General features: G+C 39.8%; 2 protein-coding genes across 2 annotated transcripts in view; one reads left to right on the forward strand and one right to left on the reverse strand.

Moving 5' to 3' along the window:
• Positions 1-12,559, reverse strand: part of LOC123766213 (glucose dehydrogenase [FAD, quinone]) — a 28,400-nt gene extending 15,841 nt beyond the window's left edge. The window contains exons 1-4 of the mRNA XM_069321159.1: positions 12,363-12,559; positions 2,851-4,124; positions 1,555-1,760; positions 738-927 (exon numbers count right to left, since the gene is read on the reverse strand). Of these exons, the coding sequence (XP_069177260.1) occupies positions 738-927; positions 1,555-1,760; positions 2,851-3,013 (559 nt within the window). The 5' untranslated portion in view covers positions 3,014-4,124; positions 12,363-12,559. The remainder of the gene's footprint in view (positions 1-737; positions 928-1,554; positions 1,761-2,850; positions 4,125-12,362) is intronic.
• Positions 1-17,507, forward strand: part of LOC123766212 (glucose dehydrogenase [FAD, quinone]) — a 58,534-nt gene that overhangs the window by 2,396 nt on the left and 38,631 nt on the right. Inside the window, exon 2 of the mRNA XM_045755207.2 lies at positions 4,548-4,626. The gene's annotated coding sequence lies outside the window, so the exon portion shown is untranslated. The remainder of the gene's footprint in view (positions 1-4,547; positions 4,627-17,507) is intronic.

The following is a 17,507-nucleotide window of genomic DNA, read 5'->3' on the forward strand; positions in this document are numbered from 1 at the left end:
ATGCAATTGTACCAGCAATTTATTACACAATACATTGGGTGTTTGACTTTATATGCGAGGGTTTTGTATACGGGGGGATCTGTTATTCAGGCCATTGAATTTTCAACATAATAAATGAGAAGTATAATTATACTTGATTTTATCACTATTTAGCAAGCGATTTATATTGCATTGCAGATTCATCATTCAAACTTATACCGATTGTTGTATTAAACTCCATCTAGTTAGAAAACGTTCCATTCACCTAGGTTTTATAGTTAGAAAACGTCTTCTTTGGATTCGCATGACCCCGACCACAGTGCCTGGGACAAGCTGCGTTATACTGTACTCCCCCTTTCCCTTCATGATAGGAACCTTGTGTTGGTATTGCTGATGAGCCTTTCATGGAAATAAGTATGGTTATGAAGGGAAGGTGTTTAATTGTTTGTAATGAATCTTCATCGGTTTGATTTATTGCCACTATAACTCCATTGCAAAGGTATTATTACAATATTGACAATTGCATTGTTACATTAAATCTCAAGTATTTCTGTTACATCTCTTAGAACTCGTCCTCTCAAGTAATGCGCCTCATTTTGTACGCTATGATCGCGTGTACAAAATAAAAGTTTCTATAAAAAATAGCGGCTCACAAATATTATTTTTTTATATGCAGTTTGGTTAGGTTATGTGGGTGGCTTGGGTTCGTGCGTTTATTACCCTTTAGTGCCAAATCTAAAGAACGGATGCCGGCTCACCTGTAGCTCCCATATCACCACCTAAGAAATCCTCCGCCTTCTTGAAGTAGTAGAGAACGCTGTCGTAGTCCCAGTCAGTGTTGCCGAGGTCGGCCCAGTGATCGTAATCCTGCTTGGAGCCTCGTTCGTACACCATCCCGCCTGTGGTCGAACACCCGCCCACCACCTTCCCTTGGGGGATCACCGCCCGCTGATCCACACAAGGAGAGTTTGAGTAGCAAGAGGTTAATTAATGGAATCAGAGAGAGATATAGTGTGTGTATGCGCGCGTGTGCGTAAGTGTATATATATATATATTCTAACAAGCCTAGAACCATAATTCTGGCGAACATGTGTACTCAGAAACACCCCCATTAATGCTATTCGCATCATTGAGACCAATACATTTCAAAAGTGTAATTAAAGCCGGAGATACACATGTGTTCGACTGAGTCCTACAATCTCTCACAGACGTGACAATTAAAGTCGCCACCAAAAATAACATTTCGTGTATCATGTCTGAAAAATACAATAACTCTTTTTTAAGAGAACAATTCCTCCCTCTCTTCCTGCGGGTGCCAGAGGGAGCATATACAGTTAAGCAGAGGAATTATGGTGTCAAGAAAGGAAATCCTCGCATATAAAACATTACAATTATCATCCATTTCGGTATTAAGTACCTTCATGTGGGCCTGTTTAGCAATCAATATCATCGTACCATCTTTCAACAAGCTCGTAGGATTTATTAGAATTTAAAAATAATCAAGCATGTATTGAGTGTCTGTGTGAGTGCACGTCTGTGCATACGTCTGCGTCGTGACTAGGTACACTGTAGTACCTGCTCGAAGAAGTTCCTGAGGCCGTGGGGTTGAGGCTCGGTGAGGTAGTCCCAGTTGTTATTTCCCCGGACGTTGCCGAGGGCGACGAGGCCGGGCACGAAGGTCTCAGGGGCGGGTGGAGCTCCGGCCTCCAGCACCAGCACCTTCCACCAGCTGACCTCCGCCAGTCTCGCCGCCAGAACGCTGCCCGCCGACCCGGCCCCTACTGTTGGTAGGTTGTGGTAGTGGTCACGGCTCGTGCTCATTTAAAGGTACTTAATCATTCACTTACACATACTCACATACACGTGAAACGTGTGAAAATCACGAAGAAATTAACGTGATAATAATGTGAAAATTAAACCAGAAATGACTAGCACTTTTATGTTAATCAACGTATCTTCAAAAGTGTGTGGGTGTGTGTGTAGAAGCAGAAATGATCTCTAAACTACATTTTACAGCACATTGATAATTGTATAAAAAATTAAATACAAAAATACGAAAACCATATTTTAGTAACCGAGCTAAGATTTCATAAGGACGCATGATAGATATTATGAGCTGTATACATTCAAATATGTCAAATACAAACTTACAGATCAAGTTTCATTAATTTAAACTGCTTTCGAAGGCCTTATATGCAATTTATTTAAATTGCATATAAGGCTGCAGGTTCTCCATCCCTGCCCCAGATATTAGAGGCTGCTTTAACTGTACTACGTGTACAGTTAAAGCAGCCTTCGTACTGCTGGCGAAGAGTGCAATTGTTTGTGCATTACTGATGTTTGAGGTGCTCACCGTTATTGCAACATGGGAATCCAACCCATTCTCCTGTTTAGATAGTAGTTTTTGTAACTATGTGCACCATAGTACAAAGATTGACATACTAAGCAATTGGATAGTACACTTTTGTACTATTCACTTTATAGTCTGAAACGGTTAAGCTAAAAACCAAACTGAAATATTCCTAGGTCTAGTATAACACACACATGTACTATATTAAGCCTCAAATGGCGTGTATTAGGCCTAGGAAGGTTAGGTTAGTTATGTCTTTGCAACATAAATACAAAACCTTTCCTGGTTTGTCCAAATTTAATAGTTCAAATTTTCTACTTCTACTTGCGTTGTGTGTCGGTATATGTACTATGATCCTCATCGTTACTATAAATACTGCCAAAACAAGAGGATGGGCTGTGAAATCATTAATCCTACATTTATTTAACCTAACTTGAGCATGTTTTGCCCGCTGGGAATCGTTTTCCATGTTGGGTAATGGATATTAGAAGACCAAGTGAGAGAGCTGTGGAGGAACTTACCAATGATGAAGTCATATTTCTCCAGGAATTGTTCAGGTCTGTCGTAGTCCTTGGTGGCCTGCTGTGCCTCTTCGACCATCGCCGTCAGAAGTATCCGCACTAAAGGCATCAACGACGCAAGCACCATCTGCGTGGGTACCGCCCTCAAAATTTCCACGACCATCGTCGATAGTAAATTTTAGCTTGCGCACCGGCTGGGTTAGGCTTCAGCTTGCGCACCGGCTGGGCTAGGCTTCAGCTTGCGCACCGGCTGGATTAAGCTTTAGCAGCGCTTCCAGACTGGTTTCCACAGTAAAATTACTGAAAAACTCCGCACAGAATGTTGTTGTAAGGTTTGTGTTTTTGAAATTACTTAATCAATTCGATGACCAAATCATACATCAGAAAATGGAAAAAAACGAGGTTTCGGTCTGTCCTGTACCATTATAAAAGTCGTATCTTAAGCCACGTTATTGTCACTCATCGTCTGCACTTAATTTTATTTTTAGAAAATGATCAACGATCTAATCTTTTCTACTTCACGTCATATTTCGAAGACCCGTTCGCTATACTGTAATTAACTTTTAACTATTTACACTCATTACCAAGAGTTGCATAGCAATAATACTGAGGTCTACGATAGATGTTTTAGGCAGCGTTCTATTGATCAAGTCAGAGATATTTGAGTGAGGCATGAAGGCAGATATTTGTCGAAGGCATCGTTCACTAGGGCGGACATGTACAAATTTGAGCAGCGGCAAGTTAAGACTGGTTGCGATTATATCTTGTCATGTGGCGAGTCATGTTTGTTACGGTATACAAAAACTTGTATGCGGTTTGCTAAAAAAAAAAACTGGCTATATAACAAGCTTATGAAACTCTCATCCCAGTTATCGTCTTGTTACTTTTATTTGATTGATGCATTTTTTCGCTATCATTGATGGTCTGTAGTCATATTTTAGAACTAAATATAGTTTTCAAATTTACTCTACAAACAGCTCTTGCTTCAAAATTTTTAGTCACCACAATAATCACCCGTTGCAATATAGTAGTTGAAATGCAATATAGTATGGTAGTTAAGTTCATTTCTCGCACCCAAATCATCTAATCATATAATATGACGCATAATAGATATCGGCACAACCATGAGTTCTGATACGATTGGTATTTAGGTAGCCTTAGGACAAAATTAATAGTTCATTTTTTCGTATCGGTGCAATTCGATCCTCGTTGCCATGGTCAGGTAAGGCGCTGATGTTCCTCTGGATCTAAACGTCCTCCTTCCTGAGCAGCACCTACAAATGTACACAAACATGTTAGAGAAAGCAGCAACAACAACGCTTAAATCAGGTGTGGGAGATGAATGAAAGGGTTGGAGGAGAGAAGCAAGCGAACGTAGACTGTGGTAAGGTGTGTAGCGAAGCGAAAAGACAGATATATTGTGTTCACGATCACCAACAGACAAAAATATATATATTACAGTAAAAAAAATTGCTTTACATTTTGGAAAACATTCACTGTATTATTATTTCCAGAAATAGTAATTTTTATTACGTATAGTTTTTTCTTAAGAGATGGTGAATGTTGTCATACGTAGATGCTAATTAATAAATGTAGTATTTTCCCTTGTAAATTGATGTAAATATGATCATTATATTGTATATTATTTAATAAAGGAAACAAATTCAAAGTATCAATCTTTTCTTTGGTGCTGACAGACACTGTGGCGGGGGAGTGCAGAGGGAAGCAGCCTCGTCACGTTGGTTGTAGAGCACATTACTCCTCTCACCTCTGCAGGTAAGTCAGCGTTTTGTTTATGTTTAAATTGTGTTTGTAAATGAAGCTGTCACGAGAGAACTAGTACTATTATAGACCTTTTTTTTATCAATACCTGCACGCGATATTTGTGACTACTGTTAAAAAGTTTCAAGATTTGTAACAAAACTTCCAGCTTGCAAAAATGAGAGCACAAAACAAAATTAGTTCGTGCGCAAAAAAACAACAATTTGCATATTCACATAACTGGTGGAGAATGTAGTTTGGTTGGTCGGTGCATGAGTAAGCCAGATGGCACTGATAAGAACAGACTGAGCAAGAAACAAGTATCATCATGACTCTGCAAGCCTAGTTCAGGCTCGCTGACCTGCGTCATTTTGATCAGAACCTGCAGACCATAGGTTTGGTGTAATTTCTAATGCCTTGAGTGTGTGGTATGACACACCGTCTTCAATAGGCGCTGTGACAGACTAAAAGTTGATACTACCCTCGTTGTTCAGGCTACGGAGCGATATCTTCATTGTTGTCAGTGTTAAAGAGAAGATAAGAGAAATAATTTTGCTCTTCCTTCGTCGAACGAACATTTATCTCGCATTGTTAATGGACAATTGAGATGTATATTGTTCTGTCGTTTGAGGAGAGTCGAAATGTTTATCTTTATCTGTACTCTCTCCGGCAAGCAGTGGATATCTAGAGTAATGGTAGACAGCAAGTCAAGGATGTGGGCCGGTATGCATATATGAGTGTCCCTGCTCTGGGTACCTCATCATTCTCCTGTTTAGATAGTACTGTTTGTAACTATGTGCACAATAGTACATATATTGACGTAAAAGGCAATTAGAATTTGGTACTATTCACTTTATAGAGTACGAAAAAATAAAGCTAAAAATAAACTTTAAATATCCCTAGTTGTAGTATAGCACATATATGTACTATATTAAGCCTAAGATAGTGTGTGTTAGGCCTAGGAAGGTTAGTTTAGATTGTCTCTGCAACATAAATACAAAACCTTTCCGGTTTGTCCAAATTCAATAGTACCGATTTTACTTGTTATTTACCTTTTACGTCAATATATGAACTATGGTTATCTTGAGGTTATCTTGAGATGATTTCGGGGCTTTTTAGTGTCCCCCCCCTCTCTCTGTTCACGATGCCCAACCACTTAGGCTGGACAGTCTCGCTTCATGCAGGTCGGCGTTCAATCCCCGACCATCCAAGTGGTTCGGCACCATTCCTTTCCTTCCGTCCCATACCAAAATCCTTATCCTGATCCCTTCCAAGTGCTACATATATAAGTCGTAATGGCTTGGCGTTTTCTCCTAATAGTTCCCTTCCTTTTCACCCCTGTTCAATCATTAGTACAGTAATTGGAAACTTGGATATAAAACGATTGGTTGAGGTGTGTTCTGGGTAAAACGTGGCACTGACTAACCTAACCGGTTCCAGCATCTGGGTCTGAGTCCCAAATCATCCCCCCCACCCCCCCCACCCCCGTCTACCACCACAAAAACAATTGCCTACTGACTTCTTGAATCACGACAGCGAGGTTGACAGTTCGTTCTGTATATATAATGATTATTGTTTATATATATATATATATATATATATATATATATATATATATATATATATATATATATATATATATATATATATATATATATATATATATATTGCAACAATGATCACAAAAACACTGATCCAAGTATGCAGAATAACCACATATGAAAAATAGAAAATGCTTAACGCGTTTTCGGCTAATTCGCCTTCATCAGAGCAAAGTAGAATGAAGATAAGTTTGCTGATCAGACCTTTATATCCGCCTGGGCAGATCACCTGACCACCAAAAATAAGTGGAGGAAAGGAATTATAAGAAAGAAGGTAACTGCAGAAGGCCTATTGGCCCATACAAGGCAGCTCCTTTTAATATCTCCAAGTGCCATACGTGTTTAAATGATTGCTATATTGAATATAGCAATCAATATAGCAATCATTTAAACACGTATGGCACTTGGAGATATTAAAAGGAGCTGCCTTGTATGGGCCAATAGGCCTTCTGCAGTTACCTTCTTTCTTATAATTCCTTTCCTCCACTTATTTTTGGTGGTCAGGTGATCTGCCCAGGCGGATATAAAGGTCTGATCAGCAAACTTATCTTCATTCTACTTTGCTCTGATGAAGGCGAATTAGCCGAAAACGCGTTAAGCATTTTCTATTTTTCATATGTGGTTATTCTGCATATATATATATATATATATATATATATATATATATATATATATATATATATATATATATATATATATATATATATATATATATATATATATGTTATTATTTAATTCACCTCGGGCCTTTCATCTACAGTAATGTGGTTTACATAGTCTAGTGATTGTGGTACTCTGTACGCCTAGGGGTGTTCCTGGGAGGCTGGGGTTCGAATCCTAGTCACGTCAATACAGCTTTTATATATTATATATATATTATAATAATATATATATATTATAATATTATATATAATATTACTGAAAATGACAGAAAGGATGAGATCAGTGTTTCTAGCCCGAATCTTCTCTATTTTTCTAAAGTTTGTCTTCACTTAAGAAGGAAATTGAAAAATTAAATCTCCAAAGTTAATTTTCTAATTTTATTTGGCCTGACGCTAAGACATGCATTTAGTTAACCCTTCTTAACATTATGAAAGGCAGAGTTAGAATGCTTACAAATATGTATAAGCATTATATAGCTGCAGGATATATAGCCGGGGATGAGATGAAGATGCCAATAATTAAGGTAAGAAAGTTAAAATTAGTTCCAACTCATGCATCCTATATAGCTCTTAAAATCGGTTTAGCGGATTTTTTTTTGTGTGTGGCCCTAATTGGGTTTTATTGTTATATCAATTTGTATTGCTGTATAGTGCGTCTGTATATACAGTACTGTATAGCGCGCCAGTGGTTTTTGTTTAAACAATTATCACATATAGATTATGTTTACATTTAAAGCATTTCCATTAGATTTGTATTGTTGTTAACGGGATATCTATAAGAGGAATTTACGAACCATTGCTCATGAAGGTCGTGGTTGAGCGTGTGGTTATTTGCATTCAGAGTTTGGTGTTACATGAGCTCTACCTGCAATGTATTCGGTGCAAGATGTTCCCTGAGCGTTACTTATGCACTACCTGCAGTGGTTTCTGCAGCCGACAGCTACTGCCGACCGTAATATTTCGTGGCCAAACGCCAGGTGAGTGATAATGGCAACTGGCTGGGTGTATCTTTAAATTGCAGTGTTAATGATGGATGTGTGTGTGTGTGTGTGTGTGTGTGTGTGTGTGTGTGTGGGTGGGTGTGTGGGTGGGTGTGTGGGTGGGTGTGTGTGGTTAAAGGATTGGTAGGCTTGTGTGGTATCTCGTCTTCCCAGTACAGTACCAGTTTGACGCATTAAAACTACTAACGGTTTTGGCCTCCACCACCTTATTGAACTTATTCCAACCCTCTACCACTCTGATTGCAAAAGTGAACTTTCTAATATTTTTTTTATGGCAGCTTTGTTTCCTTAGCTTGAATTTATGACCTCTTGTTCTTGAAGTTCCAGGTTTACATATTTCCTCTTTGTCAATTTTGTCGATTTCTGTTACTATTTTGTATATAGTGATCATATCGCATCTTTTCTTTTTCTTCTGTCTTCTAGCATTGGGATATTTAACACAGCCTCTCCTTGTAGCTCTTGTTTTTCAGTTCCGGAAGCTATTTCGTAGCATGTCTTTGTACCGTTTCTAGTTTATTGTTGTGCTTTTGAGATATGGACACCATATAACCGCTCCATATCCCAGTTTTGGTGTCACAATGGGCGCGGAGAATTTTTTTAAATATTTCAACATCCATGTATTTAAAAGCGATTCTGAAGTTGGAAATCCTACCATTGGCTCCTCGCTTAAAAAGAGGATTACACTGATGTTGTGCCCGTTATGTGTTGTTTGAGGCCAGGAATGACGCTCCCACACCTGGGCCAGGATTCAACAAGCATTTACACATCTGCTTAGAAACCTGTGCATCTTGTCTCAATCTATGGCAGCATTGCTGACATTTATTAAACGGTTTATATGAAACTTCCCCATCAAATGTTCTTATTGTTATAAACAGACACGTAGTGCAACGGAGCTCATAAACTGTTTAATAAATGTCAACAAAGCCGTCGAAGAGAGAAACGATGCATAGGTTCGTTAGTACTTTAAGAATCCTGTCCCTGGTCTTACTGCGGCTCCTGAAGTGTGTGTGTGTGATTATACTCTCACATTTGTGCCTGCAGGATCGAGCATGACCTCTACAATCCCGCTTTTCTATCCGGTTGCTTAACAGGACTCTAGACCCATTTCTCTATCATATCTACTTTTAAAATTATGAAGGGAGTTTGCCTCTACGACCTGCTCCTTTAGTTCATTTCATTTTGACACTACTTTTACACTAAAAGAAAATATTCTAACATCTCTTGACTCATTTGAGTCTCAAGCTTTCACCCCATGGTCCCTTGTACTCTTGGTATTCATTGTAAACATTTCGTCTTTTTCCACTCTGCCAATCGCTCTTAAGTATTTCATTCGTCGCTATTGTCCCCCTCCCTCTCCTCTTTTCTAGCGTCATCAGGTTTAGTTTTTTCAGTCTGTCTTCATACTCCATCCCTTTCAATTCTGGTACGAACCTTATTACAAACTTGTGAACCTTTTCGAGTTTTATTAGATGAGGGCTCAATGATTCGGTGGCATACTCTGAAACTGGTCTCACGTAGGCACTGTACAGCGTTCTAATTAATTATCAACAGAAAATGACAGCGATCTAAATGCCTCCTTATTTAGGTTCCCAAATGATATTCAGACTTTTTCTAGTATACGGTAGTTTTTTTTTTTTTGGAGGGGGGAGAGGAGATATTAGGTGTGTTTAGGATACATCAAAAGGATATAAGCAGCGGCATATGCAAGGCTGGCAAACATAAGAACTGCCTTCAGAAACTTGTGTAAGGAATCATTCAAAACCTTGCATACCTCAATGTTAGACAAATACTGAAGTATGCAGCTCCACCGTGGAGTCCATATTTACTCAAACACAAAACAGTTATTAAAGGTTCAGAGGTATGCCATCAGGCTAGTCCCCGAGCTGGGGGGTATGAGCTACGAAGAAAGATTGCTGAAACTAAACCTCACTACACTGGAAGACAGAAGAGTTAGGAGAGACATGATCACCACCTATAAAATTCTCAGAGGAATTGACAGTGTTGATAAAGATAAACTATTTAGCACGGGTGGTACGCGAACAAGGGGACACAGGGGGACACTTGGTAACCAAATGAGCCAAAGGAATATTAGAAAGAACTTTTTCAGTGTCAGAGTAGTTAACAAATGTAATGCATTAGGCAGTGATGTGGTGGAGGCTGACTCCATACAAAGTTTCAAATGTAGATATAATAGAACCCAGTAGGCTCAGGAACCTGTACACCAGTTGATTGACAATTGAGAGGCGGGACCAAAGAGCCGAAGCTCAACCCCTGCAAGGTGAGTACACACACACACACACACACACACACAAGACGCTCTACAACTTTCTAGCAACATTATCTACTCATCCAGTCCCGCCTTAATTGTTGACCATCACTTATGTACCCTGAGAGGAGCCAGGTGCATGTGTCGGGTATCACAGGAGACGGCGACGCGGGTCACGTGGTGAACCACACAAAACCACACACAAAAAGTAACCAGCAGGTGTCGTGACGCAAGCCGGCCCTTACTCCCCAGGTTGATCTTGTTGTCGTCGCTTCCGTCTCGTTTAACTTTCACACACATGGCTGACAGTGATTTCGTAGACTGGGAAAGCCAACTTTTAACGTAATAACGACAGCTAAAGGTCGCAAGGCTTGCCGTCGGCTGTAAAAACGTATCGCTGTCATTAGGCTGCGGTACATGCTCCACTCTAAAAAAAAAAAAATGCTCGTCTCTTCCTGCACTTTAAATCGCTGCCATAAAATCTTGCTAAGGTTAGTCACCAGCTCGTCCTCTCAAGCGTTCCCAACGTCACTAAACTGATGTACTACATTGCCAGAGTCAGTGAATCATAGACAAAGTGACAGGTAAAAAAGCCTAATGTAACTGAGGACCCACGAGTAGAATTCGGGACATCGCGTCAATTTTGCGGGTCGCTGTGATTTTTAGTACATCAATTTTTAGTCTTAAGGGATTGATACGTCAAAATACGATGTAGTATTCGAGAGGACGGGTTGCTGTCTACGGTCATTTGACCCATCAGGGTCAAATGACACCCAGTCGGTACAAGGTCATTTGACCTTAGAGCCTTCACACATGTGGGCTTCCTACTATTGTTGTTGTTTTAAATTTAGCTACTCAGAACGAAGTGTCCATGTAGCACGGGCTATGGTGAGCCCGTAAGCTTCCTACTAAATATGCGTTCTTTATAGATAACTTTGGATGCATGATATTTTGAGCTGATATCGGCCAAAAACACGAAAGTTTGTTTGGACGCCTCTAAATACTCCCCCTTCGCGATTATATTAGGATTATATTTCTTATTCTGATATTAATTGTACATTATTATATATTTACACTTTATCTTGATATTTATATTACATCCTGATGATGTCTTAAGGATGGTGTTTATTATATATCTGTGATGAGAGTTCGGCACAGATTGTTTAACATCACTCAACCTGTCCTCAGGGAAGAGGTACCTTGGAGGTACCTCCAAGTGGTCTCTTATGTAGTTATGTAGTCTCTTATGTAGTGATCTCTAATTATGTAGTGGTCTCTTCAAGACCACTACATAATTGGTGCTATATTTACTCCCTATCCGTGGTTAGGTTTCGTTACATTAATATTCTCAAACAAGTGAAATATGAAATTCGAGAACTAATTGAGTACCCCCATAGAATTTCATTTAGAGAAAACCAAATTCTTCAGATCGTTTCAAAGAAAACGAGTTAACCATAAACTTTATATATTAAGCCAAAGATTTATAATACAATAAAATTGTAACCTGAGACTATTCTCTGTTTAGAACAAGGGTTAACGTATCAGCTTATTAGCAGACTATTGTTAGAACCGCAATATGCTTTCAGATTATCACACGTATGTAGATAAATATCGGTGTTTAACCAGGGCGGCTGGCGGGTCATTACAATTACTTTACTCCCCAAGAACAGCCTGCTGTTGATTAACACTCGGTTCCCTTGATACAACAGTCAGCCGAAAATCAACTAATCCTTTACACTTTGGAATATATATATATATATATATATATATATATATATATATATATATATATATATATATATATATATATATATATATATATATATATATATATATATATATATGCCCACTGGTGGGTGTTGTCCAAAGATTGTTAATCTTCACTTGTGGTTTATGCAAGTACAGGCTTATACATATATATATATATATATTCTTTCACTTGCTGTACACAAGTGAGCTCGGTACACTCACCAGTTCATATATCACTCTTTAATAGGTGCTTATTCCACATATATAATATTTTCTGATCTGACTTTTCCTATAAACTAAATATTACAACCAGTAGTTCAAACTTCGGTTTACCTACGAGTATGTATGTATGATGACTGTATAGAAATATACACGTTATTACACTGATGGGGTGCATAAGTATTCACAGTACACTTAAAAGGTTAGTATACACACATAGCATCACAAAAATTAAAGATTATACTACACCCACCGTTAAATCTTGCTCACTACACAGTTTTAACATACAAAGCAGATATCGTAAACAAGTGTACACATGTTGCTATACCCGGTACACAGTCTGACAGGTACACTCTCCGACACCACTACACAAATCGCAACATAACACCCAGTGGTATATAGTCCATTACACCGTGGAATACACCGGGGGGAAGGGGAACGCCCTACACCAGAAGAGGGTGGAAGCGACACTGCCAGATCTCAGACCTGCTGCTCTTTCCTCAGCTGGGGTCAGCCACGCCCTCTCTCCCGTCCAAGTTGTACCGTGGCTTGTTCCCACTGCCCTCGACGCTGGAGGTCTGTCTGGAGCTGGCTTTTTTACCTGTCACTTTGTCTATGATTCACTGACTCTGTCTGTCTCTCTCTCTCTCTCTCTCTCTCTCTCTCTCTCTCTCTCTCTCTCTCTCTCTCTCTCTCTCTCTCTCTCTCATAAAAATCGTGTCGTAAGTGTTGGTATGTCAGCTTTTTTTAATTATGACAAATGACAAAATTGCTTCTTAATTATTTAGCTGTATTCAATGTAGTAATTAAAATAATATCTTGATAATTAACGACTTCTTTGATGAGAATGATTTTGCACTATTGTCTGGTGTTGCAGATGCCGTCATGAGTGGTAGAGACTTAAGAGACCTTGCAGCGTTTGTAAAACTTTTCCACATCCTGGTTTAGCCATCATAAAATTAAAGCCGTTGGCACTCGCTTTCACTGCAAAATAGTTAAATGCGCAGAAATAATGGTGATTGGCTCAGGAGGAATGTACAAGCGGGGAAGTATAGAAGGAATAATGGAAAAAATTCAAGAATATGCGAAATATGAGGTGAAAGAAAACGGAAATGATTATTAAGTGAAAGGTGAATGCCTCCGGAGACAAGGAGAAGTGGAGCAGACCATTAGAGGGCACTGGGCTCAGGGAAGAAGGGAGAAGGTTCGGACGTAGGTTCGAATCCTCGTCACAGCCCTTTTGTGGATTTGTTCATTGAGAAGGTTATAATTCATGAAAATAATGATGTATCTCTTTACGTCATCGCTACTATGTAAACACTTCTAGCTCAACCTAACTTAACGGAAATAGATCAAATGTGTTGTGTACAGTATATGGTGTACACGAGGTGTGTGTGACGTCATTGTGACGACATCTTTTTTTTTTGCCGGTACAGGTTTTAGACCCAACTTGGAGACAGCCGTCAGAAAGGGGGGGGGGGAGTTGAGTGGGGGGGGGGGAGGTTCTTATAAAGGGGGCAGGCATCCCACCACCCATCTTCATTATATCATAATCAAGATAGTAATATCATCTCTGACCATTGTCATCCCCGTTTCAGTATTTATTACTTTGTACTGGTATATATATAATTTAATGATTTCTCTCACGTCCATATACAGTAAACATTCCTATAATATACATAAAAGAGGGTACCACTTCTGATGAAATTATGTGGACCCATAGCCTCGGAAATTTTATTGTTTTATACATTATGATTTATTACATTATTGTATTGTTACAACTTAACAAAAGAGACCCTAGAGCCGCTAGTTTCCGCTTTCAGCGCCTTAGTGTGGCGATACAGAGAGGGAATGCACACTGCATCCGTGGGTCCTGCTATAATGCATTATATATATATATATATATATATATATATATATATATATATATATATATATATATATATATATATATATATATTATATATATATATATATATATATATATATATATATATATATATATATATATATTATATATATATATATATGAGTGTAAATCACGAAAAATAAATACGTGATTAAAAATGTGAGTGTCAGACCACGGAGGAAAATTGAAAGAGGAATTTCCTTAAGTACTTTCGTATATTAATACATCTTCAGAAGGAGTCCTTCTGACACTGTCATATATATATATATATATATATATATATATATATATATATATATATATATATATATATATATATATAATATAAAATTATATCAGTGAGCTTTTTAGAACGCTCGGGGGAAAAACTCTCGGCCTCGGGGAAGGAAATAAACGGCAGAGTACTACTAATTTTTTTAATGTATTTCAACAAATACAGAGGGAGAAGGGGGAGAGAGAGTGAGGGGAGAGAGAGGGAGAGGTCAGTGTAAAAGCTGGCATTCACTGTAAGGGGCTGCAGTTTCCTAGTGAAAGCGTGACACAACGCCTAGCAGTTGCCGCAAGGAAATCAGTAACATAATTGTTCTGAATAATAGACTTGCGAGTAACGTTATTTATAGTTTACTGGTGGCCGGTAACATATTTTCCAGGTGGTCTTCAATAGTCAACACGATCTATCGTTTCTTGATACTGCCTTGGACTATAATGTGGCGTGGTTGGCCTTTAGCGCATTCCACTAATGAAGCATTATTAAGGTCCCCAACTAAAGCCTACTGACCAATCAGCAGGTATACGTTTGTCCTGTGCTAAACTTTCAGTGTACTTACACCGAAAATTGAGGTACACTTCTCCGTAGTATATATATATAGGTGCATCACTTTCTTAATAAACTTCTTATTTATATAGTGTCGGTGATTTAACATTATTATTTGTCAACATAGTCTTCTGGCCTTTCACTTAGGAAAATAATGCCTCGCTTTCTCAACAAAAAAGCCTCGTCTAACTTCATGTAATGAAAGCAAAAGTCCACATCAATAAATATATACACTTTGAAGTGGCACTACTCATCCATCTTCTGACTGGACTCCGAGTGACTGTCAATGTTTTTTGAACACTCAAGTAATCCATTAAGTGGGAAGCATCACCACTCTGATGCCAGTGGTAATGTTTATCACTGGCCATATACACAGTAGTCTCGGTACTGTGTTCGTTTGGACGTGATCCTGAACGTCGTGGGTTCGAATCCTAGCTCAGTCGATTAAGACAGCGTCTGGGATCCTCTCGAACGTAGGTTCGAACCCTCGTCACGACCCTTCTGGATTTGTTCACTTGTCACGTCATTTAGAGTTCTTATTGATCTGTGGCTTGCGTGTTCCTGTAGCGTTTCTCATAATATTATTATTATTATTATTATTATTATTATTATTATTATTATTATTATTATTATTATTATTATTATAAGTAAGCAGTATTATAATGCTTACGGAATTCCTCTTCGTTGTAATATAACTTTGCGGATATACTAGGTTAGGTTAGGTTATAAGCGAGTTTTGGCGAAGCCAAGTGTACTAAGATGTGGCGGATATTGCGAGGTGTCGTAAGACACGATTAATATATCGTAAGATAAAATTAAGGCATAAAGGTGACGAGATAAAATAGATTGAGGTGAACGGGATGGGAAAAACCAGTCTTAGCAAAACTAGTTTATTCGGGGTCAGTTATATATATTACCTGGTCAACAGGCGGGGTCATGATGACCCGGGCATGACCTATGAGCATGACTATCTATTTCAAATGCTAAAATCAAAATCAAAATAGAAAGTAATCAAAGGCTGTATGTTAGGCAAAAAGTCAGGAGTATGCCTCGGCCGTCATACTCCTACGTTATTAAAGGATAACGTAGGAAAGGATCGTTTAAATTTCACGATCTGGAAAATTATCTGAACGTGTTACAAGTTTTATATATATTATGTCGAGTAACCGCGGGAGAATTTATGCTCCCTTATATCATCATATCAATACCAGACAGAAAGTGTGAGGCTTATCGAAGCCTCCTCCCCTCCCCCACAAGCCAAGGGCGAGGCTATCTGCACGATCCTCCTCCCCCCCACCCACATACTGTGTTGAGTCTTAGTCTGCAGCGCGTCACACCCAGATGGTCCCGGGTTAGACTCCAGTGCAGGACGAGGCGTTTGGGGGGAGCACAGTTTTCTCGCAGCAGATGCCTGTTTCCCCCTAGCAGTAAATGGGTACCTATGAGTTGGGCATCTGTTGTGAGTTGCATTGAGGAAAAGACCATCTAGAGAGACTTAAATGCCGCTGTTAGGCTTCCAGCCCGCCAGCACCGAGGCGCTACAATCTGACTGAGCAGCCCAGTTGATTATTTATCAACTGATTTGGCTGATTATTTATATAATTTTATAAATTTATATAATTTTATAAATTTATATAATTTTATAAATTTATATAATTTTATAAATTATATAATTTTATAAATTTATATAATTTTATAAATATGTATAATTTTATAAATTGCTGATATTTTCCAAATCATTAGGAATTTAGAGCTTTATAAAATTATTTTAAGATTGAAAATGATAGTTTGTTTCATTTTTTTTCATCAGTGATTTCTTAAGATGGTGATGATAGAGAGGGAGAGGTAGTGACGTTGGTTGGCACCTGGGAAGCAGCTCACCAGGTGGACCAGATGTTCAAGCTCCGGCTCCATTCTTGACCGGGTAGGCCTCGTGTCAAGGCCTCATCCGGGTCGCCGAACGCAAAAATGTCACTCAACCGGTCGTATTACCTAATTACCTCCTCGAGTATTACCAGTACTTTCACTTTCTGGTTAGGTCAATATATAGTGCACGTGCGAGGCGGTATAGGCCCGCTGGTGCACGTGCGAGGCGGTATAGGCCCGCTGGTGCACGTGCGAGGCGGTATAGGCCCGCTGGTGCACGTGCGAGGCGGTATAGGCCCGCTGGTGCACGTGCGAGGCGGTATAGGCCCGCTGGTGCACGTGGGAGGCGGTATAGGCCCGCTGGTGCACGTGGGAGGCGGTATAGGCCCGCTGGTGCACGTGCGAGGCGGTATAGGCCCGCTGGTGCAAGTGCGAGGCGGTATAGGCCCGCTGGTGCACGTGCGAGGCTGTATACGCCCGCTGGTGCACGTGCGAAGCGGTATAGGCCCGCTGGTGCACGTGCGAGGCGGTATAGGCCCGCTGGCGCACGTGCGAGGCGGTATAGGCCCGCTGGTGCACGTGCGAGGCGGTATAGGCCCACTGGTGCACGTGCAAGGCGATATAGGCCCACTGGTGCACGTGCGAGGCGGTATAGGCCCACTGGTGCACGTGCAAGGCGATATAGGCCCACTGGTGCACGTGCGAGGCGGTATAGGCCCGCTGGTGCACGTGCGAGGCGGTATAGGCCCGCTGGTGCACGTGCGAGGCGGTATAGGCCCGCTGGTGCACGTGCGAGGCGGTATAGGCCC

Source organism: Procambarus clarkii, chromosome 9, assembly GCF_040958095.1.
Source record: "Procambarus clarkii isolate CNS0578487 chromosome 9, FALCON_Pclarkii_2.0, whole genome shotgun sequence".
NCBI lineage: Eukaryota > Metazoa > Arthropoda > Malacostraca > Decapoda > Cambaridae > Procambarus > Procambarus clarkii.